General features: G+C 44.4%; 1 protein-coding gene across 2 annotated transcripts in view; it reads right to left on the reverse strand.

The window, feature by feature from the left end:
- The window catches only part of scube1 (signal peptide, CUB domain, EGF-like 1), a 151,236-nt gene that overhangs the window by 102,796 nt on the left and 29,084 nt on the right, over positions 1-19,356 (reverse strand). For both annotated transcript variants that reach the window (XM_038738664.1, XM_038738665.1), the window contains exon 3: positions 17,851-17,976. In XM_038738664.1, the coding sequence (XP_038594592.1) occupies positions 17,851-17,976 (126 nt within the window). The remainder of the gene's footprint in view (positions 1-17,850; positions 17,977-19,356) is intronic.

Raw genomic sequence — 19,356 nt, forward strand, 5'->3', positions numbered from 1 at the left:
AATAAGAAATAAATTGAGTGTTAACTCCAAACAAGAAACAAGTTGGACAAAAGTTTGGATTTTAATTAGAGCTGTTTCATTCTAACAGTGACTTTACGCTGCCGCTTACTTTAAAGGGTTACACCAAAGTTAGTTACCTCTCTGCACTGAGCTTCAGTGTTTAGCATTTGCAACCTCTGCTGCTGTCAAACTAAGGGAAACGCTTACTGTAACAAGGATAGGGGCTTGTCATTATCTACCCAGCTATGATTAATGAGTCAGAAAGCAGAAGGGTTACAGTTGGCAGGTCCTACATTACTATATAGAAGACATATGATTTGAATTTACAGCATCTTTGAACTCATCTCAGCTGATTCAAGCCACAGTGCTGACGTACAATGTTATGACAGCTCGTCATATAAGAGGCGAGACACTTCTATCTCTAGATGTACACAGACTGTCGGTGATAATTGTGTGTATGCATGGGGTGAGAGAGGGAGTGTGTGTGAGTGCGGCGCAGAGTGTGCCTTCATACATACAGTAAATCTCCTGCTGAATGAGACACTTGAGAGTGAGACATTATATCAAACACTGAGGTCCTTGTTGAAGGGCAGCATGAAGATGAAGGTTGGGGCTGGGCTTAAACTGCGGTTTGACAATAGGCCGATATGTCACTCTCTAAAAGTTCCGTTTATGTGGTTACCATGCATCACAGGGCACTATTTACCTTTTCAGTTAGTGATGACAGTAAACATAAAGCGTCAGAGAGGCTGGTGACGATGTGGTATCCATGAGTCAATACACAGGAACGCATTACCCAGTCTCCAGTGTCATATATAATCTCAAAGAGGGCTAAAAACACACTGATCCTACGTAACATGCATCATACCTGAAATACAACCTAACTGTCTGGACACCGCTTTCTCTGTCAGCAATCCTGTTTTTTCTTCTTTTTTTAGTTTTATGTGGTTTGACTTGTGAAATTCAAGTATTTTGATCCAAAATTTGATATCACATATTTGGAAAAGCAGATGTACTGTTGGCATCAGAATAAGCCACATAATAAGTAGTGAGTCATCTCAACACCATTGCTTACAAATAGGACTCCTAAATATTACACACTGAACCTTTAAAGCATGATGTGATAGAAAATATATTTGTATTGTCGTAAAAGAAAAGTTGGCTGACCGTCTCATAGTATCTTGCATCATGTAATATATGTGTGTGTGTGTGTGTATTTTTTATAGCTTCAGCAAGTCTAAGGCCTTCACACGACATTCCACGACACATTATTGGCATGCTGTAAGTTGGTGACACACAGTGGTATTATTGGTCAGATCTGGTAAAAACATTAAAAAGGTGGGGCTACTTACAAACAATGAGCTTACTGGGTTGTCCATACTAGCCATACAATGCAACAGTGGTGGAAAGTTACTAAATACTTGGGCTAATGTTTTACAGTATTTTCACCTTATTTTACTTGAGTGTTTCCTTTTTCTGTTTCTTTTTTATTGTACACGACCATATTTCAGATTATATTATATTATAAAATAATAATTATACGTTAACATATGATCATCTTGATGCATTGCTACTGCAGATATTGCACTACCCAGCAGTAGACCTATATGAAGTAGTTAATAATCTAGCTACCATATAAAATGCTAAATCCATGTTAGCTTCTATTGTTTTACTTGAGTAAACCTTTGAATGTAGGGCTTTTACTAGTAATGAAATATTTGTGTATTGTAGTCTTGCCTATTTACATAGGCCATTCACATCCATTATTACGTAATGTTTGTGAATACTCCTCCGACCACTGCTACTAGCTATAGCACACTGCTTGCTAATATAAATCCATCAAAGACAGCCAGAGGTTCTTAAATGAGCACAGAAAGATTTGCTTAGCGTTTGTGACTGAACAATGAGTGAAATACAACTCTTTATTACGTTTTCCAGCCAGTCAGCCAGTACGAGCACAGCTGATCCATATCCAGCCTCACCCAGTACTAGTACAGACCCAGTCCAGACGTCTTTAGCAGGTGTCACAGACCCAGGTGAACTACAGGCAGCCTCAGCCAGTACCAGCACTGCCAGAGATGTACAGCCAGCATCATATACAAGCAGCACAGACCCTGAAGGAACAGTTGCTGCTCCACCAAATGACCCAGCAGATTGGCCCCCAGTCTTAACAAACTTTATGAGGTCTGAGTTAGAGCACAGAAGTCCATGCAAACCAGCACTGGATTTTTCTAGAAGAGGTTTCCAGTCAGGTTTATTAGAGGGGGAGGATTGTAGTGAGAGCCTTGTGGTGTCAGGTGTGACCGTGCAGCAGACCAGCTCTGGTTTTGCACTGGGAGTCGCAGCCAGTTTGTGACTGAGTGGTAGCGTAGCTGGTGGAGTTTCTAAAAACTGAAGCCAACTTCGCTCTGTTTGGGACTGTGAGCAGCACTTTATGAGATATGCTGAAGTTAACATGTGTGGATTTGTGGTGAGATTTCTGCCTGAACACAAGTATTTTAAGTTAGTTTTGGTTTCCGCCTCCTTGTCTCTTTCTTATACCCAAAGTCCCAAACGGGGTTTTGTGTCTCTGAGACGATCTGAAGGGGATACTACCACAGCAGTAGAGCAATAACACAGACTTATTGTCCCCACAGTATAGGAAATATCCACTTGCACAAAACTGAAACTATTATCAAACAGTTTATTTATTTCAAACAGAATAATACTTGTGTAAAAATGATCAAATAATATTAAATACACGTCATTCATTTGATCTAGCGCCGACAGACGGCTTATGTGCTTTTATTTTGAAGTAACATCATGACAACAACACGGAGCAGGATGAGAGAAGTTAGACAGAGAGCGATGGACCTCACATGACAGGATTCACAACTTGGATTAATCTTTATGAAAAGCTGTTTTGATTGTTTTGATGGGTGGACCCTTACAGACTGAAGGAAGATAAATAATTAAGGAACAACACATTTGGGCTTAACGAGAGCTTCAAAGGTAATGGCAGTCTCTCTTGTACCAGGCAGTTTACACCAGTAAATCTATAAGAATTAGACTTTGGGGCTTGTTGTTTCCGTTAAATGAACTGAACTATTGAATTGTGGAGAATCTAACCGATCTAACGATGTGTAGCATGTTCATACTGACATATTGATCATACGTTTAAACATTAATATTTGTATTAACGATCTAAGCAGCTTAGAAGCAGCTAAAGCAGGCGACCCAACGGGGTTCAAGAGGTTTTATACATCCAAAGAACTTCTATAAAAACCAGAGCAGGCGTTTAATGGAGACCTGCGTTTATTTGTCAAAATGTGTTCCCACAACAGGCCAGTAAAGGAGGTAGGCAGCTATTTGGGATTTGGCTATTAATTGAAGTTTCACGGTAGATTGCTTTCTGTAAGATCAATAGATTTGAATGTGTAGTACTTATTTAAGTATTTTTAAAGCCAGGTACTTTTTTACTTTTACTTGAGTAGGTTTATACTTGATGCCTTTTACCTGAGTAACATTTCGTGTAGTATCTGTATGAAAATTGAGTACTTCTTCCACAACTTCACACTACACCCCACACAGCCCATTCCCACTTATGATGTAGAGAGTTAAAAGATTAAAATAACAGAGTCAGAGCACTTCTTTATTACTGCAACACATACAGTCAGCAGCACTGGGTCTTTTTCAGCTGACTTGCCAACTGGAGTCCGATGTGTGTTTGTATATGTGTGGCCCTGTGATGGACTGGCAACCTTGCCAGGGTGTACACAGGGTAAGCGGTTGACGATGGATGGATGGATCACCAGCTTAACACAGGAAAAACCAAGGATCTGGGGGTGGACTTCTGACACAGCAAGATGCCCCATACCCAAGTCATAATAAGGGGGAAGAGATGGTAGCCCCTGGATACTTCAACATGCAGACTGGGATCGACCCACCGACCTTCTGATAAGTGGACGACCGGTCTACCTCCTGAGCTACAGCCGTCCCGTAGAGAAGAGAATGAGAGGGAAGCTGAAAGCCATCATGGACAACCTCTCTCATCCTCTATGCTGAGCTGAGACAGCATCTGAGCACCTTCAGCCACAGACGTATCCAGCCCTGAGCCTAAATGCGCTTAGCAGGCTCATTTGTGCCATCCTCCCTTAGACTCCACAGGACCCAACATCTCCAATGACAGACTATTTTGATTGTATTGATTGTACATAGTGCTTACAGAGTGTATATGTATATAAATATATGTGTATAGTGTGTACTCATATTGGCCAAGCAACAGAAATTTGATCCCATCTTTACAGAGACCTGCCCCATTAACATCCCGGATCAAGCACTAGCTGTCCATGTTTCTGAGCTGTCAGACCAAGACTCTGGCAAGATGAGAGAAGGTGGACAGACTTTTTAATGTGAAGATCCATAAAAAAGATGAACCATATTATCGTCTTGTTGCTGGTGTTTACATACTCCCAGACGCAAATTCAAAAAATGCACTGCGGAATGTTCTGGTTGTATACCTGTCTGTACATATAAATAACTGTATATAGCCTAATGTTTTATTTTACTTATTTTTTACTCTCTTTTTCTGCCCTGAAAATCAACAGCTGACCCTTCACCACTTCAGCAGAAGATAAAACCATTGTGTTTGCAGTTGCTCTAAACAGAACAGCTACACCTGCACTAAGTTTAGTTTAGTATTTTTTGTTTAATATCTATTATAGATGGAATTCTTTGATTTATATTAGATTGAAATATAGTTTCTTAGGCAACATGTGATGACCACTAGGTTAATACAACTAGATAAACATTGTCTGACACTTCTTTAAAAAGTGTTACAACCATCCACGATACATAAAACTAGATACTTTCTTGATTTTAATATTTTCCAGATTGCCCTATGCAGTCTGGGCCCACCAAACCCGCACTCCAGGGTTACCAGCATTAAATTATCAGCACTGTGACCAGAATTTGAGAACTCTAGCAAAATAATTCAGTGAGTTATAGTTACTGAAGCAAAGTGTTACAACCTATGCCCTATTATACTGCTTTTCCAGTCCTATATTGTAGTTCTGTGAGTCCCGTATGGCAGCTTTGAATGATTCAAAGTTCAAAAAAACATTTTTTTCTTATACTGATTTCTTATGTAGGCCTTCATTTCAGCCTCTGTCTGAAAAAGCTGCATATTAGTGTTATGTCGTTCAAAGAACATTTAGTTCATTTGACCTAATGTTGTATGTGACTCGGGAGGAACGGGTTGTCTCAGTGAGTAATTCGTTCATTTTCACACATGCTTGAATAGTCTTGGACACTTACGTTCACTCGTTACACAGCAGCTGCACAGGAAACAGAATTGATTAGTTCAGGACTCATAACTGTGGTTCCCCTTCGAGGGAACTCGAACTGCGTCGGTTACGACACTATGGGAACGCCTCTAGGCGAAGCAGGTCTGAACGTGAATGAAATCACTCCAATCCTATTGGCTTGTTGCTAGAACGATAAGGCGTGACGGAATAACCGGAGGAGTATAAAGCACACCTGTACACACTCATCATTAGCTTAACTATGAAGCAGGCGCTTCAGGCGGGGAGAGAGGTGCGGCGGGCCGACGCAGTGTCTCGTTCCCCTTCTCGGGGAACCAGGGTTACATACGTAACCCGAGACGTTCCCCTTCGAGGGAACTCGAACTGCGTCGGTTACGACACTATGGGAACGAGATACCCACTAAACCGTGCCGAAAACCCCGCCTGCCCCTGTGTGCAATAAAGTGGCACGACTAAGAGGAGAGCGCACGAGTGCCAGGTGCCGAAGGAAGGTCAAGACTGTAAAACCGAATGAATGTGTGCGGAGTGGCCCAGCCAGCCGCTAAACAAACATCCTGCAAGAGGCCCCGGAAAGGAGGGCTCGAGAGGCCACCATGCCTCTGGTAGAATGAGCCCTCACAGCCACAGGTGAAGGCAAACCGCGCACCTGATAGGCCAGAGAAATAGTCTGAACGATCCAGTTGCTAATAGTATGTTTGGATGCAGGGAGCCCGGCCCTGGGAGACCCAAAACACACTAGCAGCTGGTCAGCCTTCCTCCAACGGGAGGACCTCAGAGTGTAAATACTCAGTGCTCTGACAGGGCAGAGCAGATGAAGTCTCCCGTCCTCCGCCGTCACATGAGGTGGAGGATGAAATGCCTGCCGCACTGTGGACCCTGCCGCACAAGAAGGCACTTTAGGGATGTATCCTGAATGAGGGTGCAGGATAGCCCTAATATTCCCCGGGGCAAACTCCAGGCTTTGCAGGGAAACCGAAAGCGCTTGGAGATCCCCCACCCTCCTCAGAGAGGTGATAGCAAGGAGAAAGGCCATCTTGAGGGTCAAGTGCTTAGCCTCAGCTGACTCCAGGGATTTGAAGGGGGCCTCAGCCAACGCCCCAAGAACCACTGCCAGATCCCAAAGTGGGAACCTTGGACCGAGTCGCAGGTCTCATCCTCCGGGCACCACGGAGGAAACGTACAACCAAGGGAAGTTTCCCCAAGGACCCCTCCCTCAGAGGGGTGTGGAAAATAGCTGCCACGTACACCTTGAGGGTGGAAGGGGAAAGACCAGCAGAGAACCGGTCCTGGAGGAACTCAAGTACCTGAACCACCGGGCAGGTAACAGGGTCCACCGACCGCTCCCTACACCAAGTGGAGAAAACACTCCATTTCAGGCCGTACATCCTCCGTGTGGACGGGGCCCTGGAGCTCAGGAGGGTCTCGACTGCTCCGGCTTTCAGACCCGCCTCTAGGTACTGTGCCCCCTCAGTGGCCAGACCCACAGTCGCCATATGGCAGGGCAAGGGTGAAGAACCCGGCCCTGCACCTGGGACAGCAGGTCTCTCCTCAGAGGGACCCGCCACGGCGGGCCGTCCAGGAGCGACATGATGTCCGAGAACCACACCCGGGTTGGCCAGAACGGGGCTACGAGCAGTAGGCCGACATTGTCCTGGCGGACCCGCTCCAGAACCCCGGGAGCAGAGCGACTGGGGGAAAAGCGTACAGACGTAGCCTCGGCCACGAATGTACCATGGCGTCCAGACCCAACGGGGCTGGAGGAATGAGAGAAACCATAGCGGGCAGTGCGTAGTCTCTTGAGACGCAAACAGATCCACGTCTATGGGGCCGAACTCTTCGCACAAGAGCTCCACCACTTCGGGGTGAAGTCTCCATTCCCCGGGCCTCAGCCCCTGCCTCGACAGCAGGTCTGCTCCCTGATTCTGCGTCCCCGTGAGATACATCGCCCTGAGCGATAGTAACCTCTGCTGGGACCACAGGAGGATCTGACACGCCAGTCTGTCCAGAGGGCGCGAGCGCAGACCGCCCTGGTGATTCAGATAGGCCACCACCGCTGTGTTGTTCTCTTCGGAACGAACCAGGACGTGGTGGCCTTGGAGATCGGGCAGGAAACTCCTTAGAGCCTGGAACACCGCCAACATCTCGAGACAGTTGATATACCACTCGGATTGATGCACCTGCCAGGATCCCCTTGCAAAGCGGCCGTCCATGACCGCGCCCCAGCCCGTGAGGGAGGAGTCTGTCGAAATAACCAGCCGGCGACAAGACCCTCCCAGCACGGGCCCCTGGGACAGGAACCAAGTTTCCTTCCAAACTGATAGGGAACGAAGACACTTGCGCGTAACCCAAATCAGACGGAGAGGATTTCCCCTCGGGGAAAAACCCTTGTTCCTTAGCCACCACTGCAGGGGTCTCATGTGCAGCAGTCCAGATGGTATTACGCTGGAAGCAGCCGCCAGGACACCCAACACTCGTTGAAAGTGTTTCATAGTGATGGCGTGGCCTAACTTCACCCCTTTCACGGCAGCCAATATGGTGTCGACACGTGCCGGAGACAATTGTGCCCGCATCGTTGTCGAATCCCATGCAACCCCTAGGAACGTAGCCCGTTGGGTGGGCGCCAGCACGCTCTTCTTTGCGTTGAGCCTCAGCCCTAAACGCCGCAGATGAGCCAGAACGACATCTCAATGCCGAACCGCCAACTCCCGAGACAGGGCTAGGATGAGCCAGTCGTCGATGAAGTTGAAATCCGAATGCCCTGGAGCCTCAGCGGGGCCAGTGCTGCATCCATACACTTGGTGAATGTGCGAGGGGAAGTGCCAGGCCGAATGGAAGAACCCGATACTGGTAAGCCACACCCCCGAAGGCAAACCTCAGGAACTTCCTGTGAGAAGGACGGATGGAGACCTGGAAATAGGCGTCCTTTAGATCTATCGTGACGAACCAATCCTCAGATTGGATGTGCGTCACGGTGGCGGGGATGATGAGCATCTTTAACCTGAATCTCCTCAGAGACCGGTTAGAACCCGCAGATCCAAAATAGGGCACGCAGCCCTCCGTCCTTCTTGGGGACTATGAGGTACCAGCTGTAGAACCGGCGTCTCTGTCTGGGGGGGAGACACGTTCCACGGCCCCTTTCCTCAGCAGAGTACGAACTTCCTGTCCCAAAACCGGACCTTGCTCCGGGCGGACCACAGTCCAAACCACCCCCTCTCTTCTGTTGAATTTGGAGGGCGGGTTTGAACTGTAGTCGATACCATATCTATGGCAGTGCGCATGACCCGCGGAGAAATGTTCGTCAGGCTCCGCCAAGCCTCTGCAAATTCTTCCAACGGAACCAGCCCCTCGGGGCTGGTGTTCGGTGTCTCGTGTGATATTCTGGTGGACCCCTGAAGCCCCAGAATGGCAGGGGGGAGCCGCCGAAGATCCACGGTGAGTGAGTCGGGACACCGCCTGACTGCAGACCTTCGGGGCAGGCAGTACGGCGCGGACTCGATGGTGGCAGGTGCGTCCTGAACGTGTAAACGGCAGGATAATATCACCTGTTGCCACGGCGGAGGGGACCTCGGTCGGCCTCCGGGGGGGTGTGGGAGGGGAGAAAGACTCCCCTACCCTGGTCTTCCCTGAGCTCCGTGGCTGAGGGTGAGAGCGCCGTCTCGCTGCCCCAGCTCCTCGGGGGGGCCCCCGAGAAGCGACACTCTACTTCCTCTCCTCTCCGTAGGAGCTCGTAGAGGGAAAGGACCTACGCCTGGCAGCCTCAGCTGCCTTGGGTCCAGACCGACGAGGGAGGTACCGGCGGAACGCATCGCCCTGCGTCTAACGCTCCGTGGTTCTGCGAAGCTCTGCCAGATCTTCCCTAGAGGGACCCCCCCTCTGAACCATCTCCTGTAGCAGGTCGGCTAGGTAGGCTTGAAGCACCGCCATGTACGCCATGTATCCGTGATGTACGGAGGGCAAGAGAAAAAAAAAACAAAAAACACACCTTCTGTACATCTGGTTGCCGGACATGCTGGTAGACTTCTTCTTCAGGTAAGACATACTGCTTGTAGGACTGGAGCTTTCTTCAAACAACATACAGAGCGCCTGCTGAATAAAAAAAAGCTAATGATGAGTGTGTACAGGTGTGCTTTATACTCCTCCGGTTATTCCGTCACACCTTACCGTTCTAGCAACAAGCCAATAGGATTGGAGTGATTTCATTCACGTTCAAACCTGCTTCGCCTAGAGGCGTTCCCACAGTGTCGTAACCGACGCAGTGTCTCGTTCCCCTTCTCGGGGAACCAGGGTTACATACGTAACCCGAGACGTTCTCTGGGTTTGAGTCGTTCATTTTTCATGTGACATCTCGTCTACTGCGGAGCAGGAATGAACTAATCGTTCAGTGCTCACATGGGTCCTCCTCGGAGTCTGTCTTCACTCGGCAGGCTGACTTACTGCCAGCACCGGGGAATGAGAGGCAAGTCTGTTGTCAGGTAATAGTGACAACCCTCTATTTTGATTTTGTGACATTTAATAAAGCATAACGCTATTACAGCGCAGTTATGTTGTGCTAAGTTATAGTTTTAACACAGCCGCACCTTAAGTTTAGTCCTGCTAGTGTTTACAGCCAACAGCTGATGAGTTGTTCTGGGTCCGCTCCACTTCAGAGCCCTGACAGAGTTCTACCAGGAGCTGAATTACCACAAAGGTCGTCTCCTCTCCAAAACAAACGGACTGGCTAATTAAAACATTAAAACACAGCCACATAGCAGCGTTAGCGTTAGCCCTGTAATGTGTTTACAGCTAACAGCTGATCCGGTCCGCCAGAGAACGCAAGAGTGTGTTTTATTCATCTAGGTTGTCAAACTTAATACTTCAATATATTCCCAGTAAATCTGATGTTAATATATAGATTTTACTCCTGGATAGGCGTTAGGCTACTGTATGAATGAGCACTTTAGAGATATAGTATGAGTAATTATAATTGTATATATATGGCTGGTCTGGTAGTATACTCAGGAAAGATTGTGAAAATGGACGGATTTAGCCGTAGTAGTGGCTTAATCTAATATTGACAACATATTTCTGTGGTTTTTTTATGGTTTGAAATTGGTTGTGGCTCCATGGGGCTTTATAGATCCATGATAGATAAAGATCAAGAGGTGAATTTGTGCATCAATTAGAGCAAGCCAGGCAGCCTTCTGTGTTTGAGAACTGTGCTGTTTTTTAAAGAATCCCCCACTAGAGGGCTGCAGCGCTACAATAACCAGCCTAGTTAAAATGAACGAAATGACACAAAAAAAGATTAGTTAATTTTAATGAATGAGATTTGGTGACTCGAGTCTTTCAAAGGAGTGACTTTTCCCATCACTGCTGTAGATGCTCCTGTCACTTTAAGGCCCCCCCTCTCAAAGCCCACTGTCTTCTGATTGGCCAACACCTGAAGCACATTAGCAGGCTGTTGTTGTTGCTGGGCGGACCATTCAGACTGAGTGTCGCTGTGCCTTTAGTGTAGGAGCACATGACCATATATAGAACACCGGAGACGTTGGTAGAAAAAGCAGTTCAAAACAGAGCGTTCAGAACAGGAGGAAACCTGAGGTTTTTGCTCACAGTGATTTCTGGTTTAACCTCAGTTTTTTAAAGTTTGGCCATGTTTAACATTAACATCCAACATTATAACATTGTAGATAAGTTATAAAATATGGAAAAGAATAATAGGTCTCCTTTAAGTTAACGCCTTTTATACTAACATAGATAGCTACCTAGCTAGTTACTAGCACTTCCGGTCTAGACTGGGCGTCTCATACAGATGCTACTTTTTGCATCAAATAACGCTTTGTTAGCCTTTCTCAAAGCGTCAGTATTTGACGCCCTGAGATGAGAACAGACAACAACACACGAGTAATTATGAACAGGCACATTTGTGGTAACCTTCTTTGACAGACAGGACCACTTTTGCGCATGTGCAATCAGGGATCCGGCAGGCAGCACGGATTCGGTGCTTACAGATGCCGTATGTGACTCAGATTCATACTCCATGTCTTCTCCTTCACATGATACCTGGCTACCGAAAACACCCAGTCCTTGCTTCTCAGGTGGACAAGCAACAATGATTTGTCCAAACAAAAAATAACTCCTTTTCCCCAGTTGACCATATGTTGGTTTCTCAACAAAGGGGAACTGAGAAATTATTAGCTTCCCGGTAAAAAAAAAAACTAAAAGACAAAAAAACAACCGTTCTGGAACTCCTACTTCTCTTTGGCAAGGGTCACCTTTCTCAGACAGACTTATAGAGGAGAGGAGAAGAGAAGAGACAGGAGAGGAGACACAGTTTTGGTTTCAAAATCCCTTTATTGACATTGAAACCAGAACAGCAAATCAACTCATTGTCACGTCATCACATTAACAGAAAAAATGATTTCGAGGGAAAACACAAACAAACAACACAACAAAACCTGTCAAGCAAGAACAGAAACATAATTCACTCATCAGACTCATCATTCAGCTCTCCGTCTCCCCCCACAGAGCATAAAAAGGAGAAGAGAGAGGAGGGGAGAGGAGAGAGAGGAAGGAATGTGCAACACCAAATGAGAAAAAGAAACAACAAAGAGTAAAAGAACGAAAGAAAGGAAAGAGAAAAGAAATTAAGGAAAAGAAGCGTTATAGCCTGCACTGTCTTTGATTGTAATCACACGGATCTTGCATCTGATTTTACGCTTTACTGCTTTGTTTGAACTCAGTAATCCGGTTTTAATTAGCAGCCGTTCATTAAGGCTGCATCAAGTCAACATCCAATAAAGCAAGTTGCTGGGTAAAGTCAGGCGTGGGTTGGCTTCCTCTCGCTGGGCCGTAAAAGAGCAGGTGATGACAGTTCTCACATGACTCAGTTGGTATCGTTTGAATTAGCGGCACAAACGCGTGCTGAAATCCCACTAACCTCATGGCTCTTTTCTTCAGCTAACCACAACACAGCAGCTAACCAGTAAGCTAACGGCTGTAGACAGTCAGGGTCCATTTACAGACAAACCAGCAGGAAATAAACAACATAAAACACTTTCCGACACAATTATAGTGACACCTTCCCTCCAACATGGAAAACTGGCATTTTCTCAAGGAAATATTCCGTCTTCTTTCTTTAACAACCAGGGTTTCACTTTTATAGTTGCTGCCATCATGTCTCAGTATGATCACATTTTACACACCAGCTTTGTTGTGTGAGATTCTGGGTAATAAAGAAACCTCCATGGCCAGCTGTGCATTTATGTTTTCAACTCTTAACATAACAGGCATATAGTAGCAACACAATGGCATCTACTGGGTTCAAAGAACATAAGCCTCAGATAGAACAAGTTAATTTCAAAGTGACTTTTTTGAAAGATTTATGCAGATGATGGGTTGTTATATCAACATCTTTTAACCAAAACTTTTATTGTTGTTGCTGAGCTGATCCCTGGTTTAACTTCCATGTTACAGTATACTCTGTTTACTATATTTACAAAGAACCAAAGATTTGGTAAGTAGATCATTTCTGCAAACTGGACGTTGCTCTGAATCTATACGATTATCCTACATTATGTTACTTTGCTTTAACCTTTAATTCAGTCTTTCAAGCAGGTTAACCCCTGTTTTAACCTGTGTCAGACATGTGATTCCTGCTGTTGTAAATCTCTTTCCATCTGTGACTCCCATGTCTGCATTCCACAAATGTGCCCGTCAGCAAAATGCTATGATGATAGATGTCTGGAGTATTTTTCACTTAGTCAGTCACTATGACCTAAACCTTGCCATAAAATAAAATGGTTACATTCTCAGTGACTGATATCTATTTTAATAATTAAATCTAGAGGCAATGCTGAATATTTGCATTGTTGCAATGAAATTACAAAAAAACGGTATTAGTGCGGAAAACTTTGACCCCTCCAATAGAAACCACTGAGGCGAGTTGGGAACTCAGCATGGGCACCATGCAACAGCAGCTTCATTTGAGGTGTTTGGCCATATTTGTGCGTTGAATTCTGATGGAAAGGCGTCTTTAACTCTGCTTTATATCAGCTGTCTAAAAGTTATTCCTGTGAGATGAATCCACAACTCAGCAGCTACTCTGCACTGCTGGCTGCTGCTTTTAGCACTCAATCTCTCTGAAGGCTCAAAGAATGAGCTACAGCACTTACACATGCCAAAACATATCCCACCAAAGATGTTTTTTATGTTTTTGATTGTATGTTGCTCTCGCCAGTCAGCAGAAGAGGACTGACAAGAGGAAATTAGTTTGAGCTTATCCATGCAGAACTACGTGTTGCACAGGGAAGAAAAACATTAGTCTGGCTGACGCTAAGTCAATAATGTAGCACTGGGGCTAAATAGGCTGGATCTGTCAGTAACAAACCACAGCCAGATATCTGTAGGAGAACTCTTCAACCCTGACCGCCCTCCCAACGGTACAGAGAAACAAGCACAAAACAACATAAATCATGGAAACCCTCCAAACGATGACAGAGGGACTAGGGTTGAGCCAGGAGGACTTACGAGATACAGGGACACACACACACACACACACATCCTGAAAGATTCTCTGTTGTTGACAATCAAATACTGATTCAGACAGACACACACACGCATAGACACACCAAATACCCTCAGATACTTACGATTCGCACCAAGGACGCACAGCTAAAGCAACAACCATAAATTTACTAACAGACTTCCAATAGTCCTTACACTTCACTTTAGTCTACAGTGTCAGGATGTCTCAGCTCTTTGAACACTTAAATCGCACATCAGATCTCGATGAACGAAAATAGTTCAAAGTTTTTTTACCTTTATTTAGTTAGGGGAGCTTCACTGAGAGGAAGCCTCTCTTTTGCAGGAAGGCCCTGATCACATTCACACCTGGAAGCTGCCCAGCCCAGAGGAAAAATCTTTTGCTCAGAATAGTCTTGTCTTTAACTCTTGAGAAAACACTAAGTTCTCAATAGTATATCATTTTGAGATCACTCCAATCTGAATTGTTGCTCCTAAAACCCCTTAGGAGAAAAGGATGAGATGAACAGAGATTGAGGTTTTGAGACTTGGGTAAGACAAATGGATACTGAATTGAGATTTCAATAGAATAAATGAAAGTAACAGATGAGATCTCATCATTGCATCTTTTTGAGTTCATCAATGTCTGCTTATTGCTCCTAAATAGCAGTTGGGAGCTCTGGGGAGATGTTCATGAGCTTGATTGTATCACATCACTGTCTGTGCTTGGAGAACCATACTGGAGGGCCTGAGGTGGATTTGAACATGACTCCTGTTGTTCAAAGGGCAACAACGCTGCCGCTGTGCCATCCAGCTAAAGTTAACAGTGAAGGACTGATTGTCGTTAAATAGAGTACAATTGTCCTTTACTTAAAAGAGGAGAAATACCATATCCACATTTAAAGTCCTCAAAAATCTACTCAAGTAAAAGGTATAAAAGTATTCCATAGTGAATGTACTTAAGTATCAAAAGTAAAAGTGCTTATTCTGTATGACAGATACATGTTGTATCTCAATTATTGCGTACATTCGGTCCTTAATGAATTAATCTCTAAACATCATGTCAAAGTATTGGGTGTTCCAGTTATGCTGGCTGTGACTAACTTAACAAATTGGAAAACATGACATTTTAAAGTGCATTATTTTCAATGTCAAAATTTAGTTTATTTTTCTCAGTAACTTGTAACAGATAATTAACTATAAATACAATAAGGATTTGAAATTAAGGGGAGAAAAAGTACAAACCCCCATAAAAACAAAATACTAAACCTCAACATTCGACGTAAGTAAAGTACTTCAGTAAAATAATCCCTAAGTGGGGTCATTAAGACAAAACTGAGAAATATCTTGGAGCTTTTTTTCTGATCCACACTCTGGAGACTGAAATTACGCTTATTTAAGATACTGTAGAGATCTCATCTTTTGATCAGAGTAAGACAGAGTTTTTTGCTCCTGAGGCCAATATGAGAAAACTGAGACATATTTGAGAAGAATCATGAGATCCCAGGAGTCATAGCTGAGTTTTCTTTGAGCTCTTTCTCTCTCTTTCTTTATTGTAAATTGTATAATTAATTGAAAACAAAATGATGTGACAATAGTCAGTGGAAACCAAAATCACCAATCGAGTGAAGGCTGGATTCAAAATTACATAGAAGGAAAGGAATTGAAATCACAGGCTGATCCAACTTGCATGACTTTCATCACGGCAATTCATACTCAGTAGTGTTTATGGCCCCCAATGTGCCTGTATGCACTCCCAACGATGTCTGGGCATGCTCCTGATGAGATGGCGGATGGTGTCCTGGGGGATCCCCTCCCAGACGTGGATCAGGGCATGAGTGAGTTCCTCAACATAATGTCCCAGAGGTTCTCAGTTGGATTCAGGTCTGGGGAACCTTTAGGGCCAGTCAATGGCATCAATGCCTTCATCATCCAAGAACTATTTACACAATCTGGCCACATGAGACCAGGCATTCGACTGCATCAGGAGGAACCCAGGGCCCACTGTACCAGCATAAGGCCTGACAACAGCTCTGAGGACTTCCTCCTGGTGCCTAACAGCAGTCAGGGAACAAGGATATGCCTCTCCAGACCGTCACTGACCCACCACCAAACCGATCATACTGAATGACGTGGCAGGCAGCTTAATGTTCACCATGGCATCTCCAGACTCTTTCACGTCTGTCACATGTGCTCAGTGTGAACCTGCCCTTGTCTGTGAAGAGAATGAGGAGCCAGCCTGTCAATTCTGGTGTTCTCTGGTGCATGCCAATTGAGCTGCATGGTGCTAGGCTATGAGCACAGATTCCAGATTCTTGGGATGGCACTGTGGATGTGTCATCCTGGAGGAGCTGGACTACCTGTGATAGAGCCCTGCATTTCAGCCCGAGCCCGACGGGGCCCGACTTATTTAGGCCCCTGAAGGTAATTTTCATGTCATAACTCAAACGTGGGCCAGGCATCGGGCCTGTATTAGGCTTCTCCTTAATATGTTTTAGATATCTATCAATTTAAAGAAATTAAGAGAAACTAAAGAGGGTAAAACAAAAACTGAAAGACGATTTATAACCTGTCACACTGACACACGACACAGTCTGCTTGCACGCACACAAACCGCTTTCATATTGCCTTATTTTCACAAACGGCATGCCAGTCTTCTGTCATGGTCTTTTGCTGGTTCTGGAAAGCTTGATCGCTATTTGAAAGCACACGTTAGGAGGCTGTGATTCGTTGGATTGGACTTTAAGTTTGGTCATGTTCTGTGGTGAAGCCTTGATTTTTGATGCATAAACTAGCCTCGGTTTAAGGTAAGACAACCTGTGTGTTTATATTATTACTCATTTGTTTAGATTGTATAGCCCGTTTGTTTTTCTGCAAGTGTTGATCTGAGAAGCTAAACTGATCGTCAACTTATTGTCAGCTGCCGGTCGTCACTTTAAAAAAATTCTTCATAAAGAAACAAGAAGAAATATATGGTATATGAAAAATATATGGAAATATGGTTAGAAATATGCTACTGTAGCAGCACACCGCTTGGTGAGGTAGTGTGCACACCACGGTCGAAGTTCATCTTAGTTGAACTTTCGCGCAGAACCCAGTGGCCAGCGCAGCGCAATTCGTTTCCTATCTGAAAAGCCCATTAGAGTGGCTACTAGCATGAGTTTAAGTTATGGTGGCTCAATATTGGAAAACGACCAGGTGCCAGTAGAGCAATATTAATATACAGTCCCTCCAGGATTTAGCGATGTCACGATCGCAACTATTCATGCAAATACAACAAATCCCTGTGAATTCATCGCCACTTGCAATTTTGACCAATCACTGCAACTTTTCCGCAAATTTAACCTATCATTGCCTTTTCGCGCAAAACGTCATACGTCAGCTAGTCATTTCCTTGTTCACAAGTCGCAGCCGTAATGTGTGATACCAACAACCATGAAAAACAGTATCGATCTTCAAATCAGACATTTTAGACCGCAAAAGGCCTGCAAAATCCTGGAAGGACTGAATATAAAATACAACATTGACAGATACTACTTCATTACTTGAAATAGTGTCTAGACCCATGTCAAAAGCACGGTCCCTAGTGTCCCATCTGTCTGTGGAGAGCTTTTATGAAGACTCTCCTGGCTTCAGCCAATCGGTGTGTGTAGGTCTACGCAGTGGGGGTTGGGTGACATGAACACTTCAAGTGTTAAAGCCAGGATCCGAGATAAGAGTAAGATTTGCACCAAAACAGGTGACACTAATGCTTATGCTTTCTAACTGGACAGATTGATGTGCCTGCAGATTAATTGACATGATGTTAGACTGTGATGATTAAGTGTTCCCTTAATTTTGTTTTGAACAGTCTACTTCAGTCCCACTGAGAATCAACATATGCAGACAAAAATCCCATGATGTCCCATTGAGGCAGATATAAATTATCTGTAACACTTTGGTACACCGTCTTTATGGTCATTGAGTCCATCCATCAATTCCATCAGCCCTGTTAACAGAATCAAACACATAGATGAGGAATGTATTAAACAAAAACTGTTCTTACCCATACAGTTGTGTCCATCGTGGGCCAGCATGAAGCCATCGTAGCAGGTGCACCTGTAGTTGCCAGGTATGTTGATGCATTCATGGACACAGCCCCCATTGTAGTCGTTCTCACACTCGTCCATGTCTGAAAGAGACAGGTGGTTGTGTTAATGAAACTTGTTTAGTTTGTTTCTGTAGTTTAGGACACCATTTTCATTTATGTATTTGAATCATCTTTGGTGGAATTCAGAGTTGTAAAGTGTAAAGTTTTTCTTTTAAACATGACACCAAATATATTAAAAATAGAATCCCTTAACTACTTAACAACACTTTTGTCACATTGCTGTGACTCTGGGTCCGCTCCATGTTCCCCTCTTGTTTCCCCTCCCTTGTTTGTGTGTGTGTGTGTGTGTGTGTAGTGTGCATGACTACACAATGGGCACCTGGTGGAGCTGGGTAACCAATCAATGCATCAACTCCCTGCTCATATACTCCTGCTTTCCTGTGACTCCTCACCAGATTATTCCTAACTGCATGTGGTCAAGCACCTCTGTCATTTAGTCAATATTCTTTTGTGATTCTTGTTTTTTTATCATCTTGTGCAATCTAAGCAATCCCTGTTGTTTCTCCTGAGCCAGCTTCTTCACCATGCCATCTCAATCCAGCCTCACCAACCATCACTTCACCAGCGTGTGCGAAGAGACATTTAAGTTTTACACTTGGAACTATGTTATGTGTCCACTCACATGATGTAACAACTTTGTCAATACAGTAAACGTGAAATAAATGAATACATTTAACAAGTTTTTATTTGCATTGTCAGTTATAGGGGACAGAGACAACACAAAGACTGAGATATTAGGCAGCAGGTTACTCCAGCTATACAGATGATGATCAGAATCAGGTTTATTGGACTCCTCTGCTGTTTGTCCTACGACAGTCCTCCTCTTTTTGTTTTATAAGATGAAGATAGTATAAGTTGCGAGGACAGAAGGAGTGTAATGTCAGCTGCAGGCAGCCACGGAGAAGGAAAAATCTGACACAGAGAGATGTGACAGGCACCACACTGAGGACATTTATGGAATAAAATAAAAATGTATATGTGTATGTCCTGATCTGTTACATATAGTTTTTTATTGCTATCATCAATTTCATCAGTGCCGGTTACATCTGTCATTTGTTTTTTCCTTACAGTCAGCTGACTTCAAAAGCAAAAATAATACATTTTAGTGTTAAGTTTTATTATTAATTGACACTGTTCTCATCTGGTCACCTTAGTGCATAACAATACACACAGTAAGTAGAAAATATAAAGAAACTGGAGGAGACGGCACCGCGGAGCTGCTTCTGTGTTTTCATGCGTGTTGTTTTGTTTTGTTTGTAAAATCTGTCTTCTGCTGTGATACCCAGAGCTCTCTCACCAGAGTGGAGTTAATGAACATCAGCGGAACAACGCCAGTGGATTTATTTCCCACTTTTCTCATGTCAAGGCTGCAGTCCATCAGTACCAAAACCTCACACCACA

Source organism: Micropterus salmoides, unplaced genomic scaffold, assembly GCF_014851395.1.
Source record: "Micropterus salmoides isolate LMB-PRFRI ecotype aquatic unplaced genomic scaffold, ASM1485139v1 Ms_hic_scaffold_23, whole genome shotgun sequence".
NCBI lineage: Eukaryota > Metazoa > Chordata > Actinopteri > Centrarchiformes > Centrarchidae > Micropterus > Micropterus salmoides.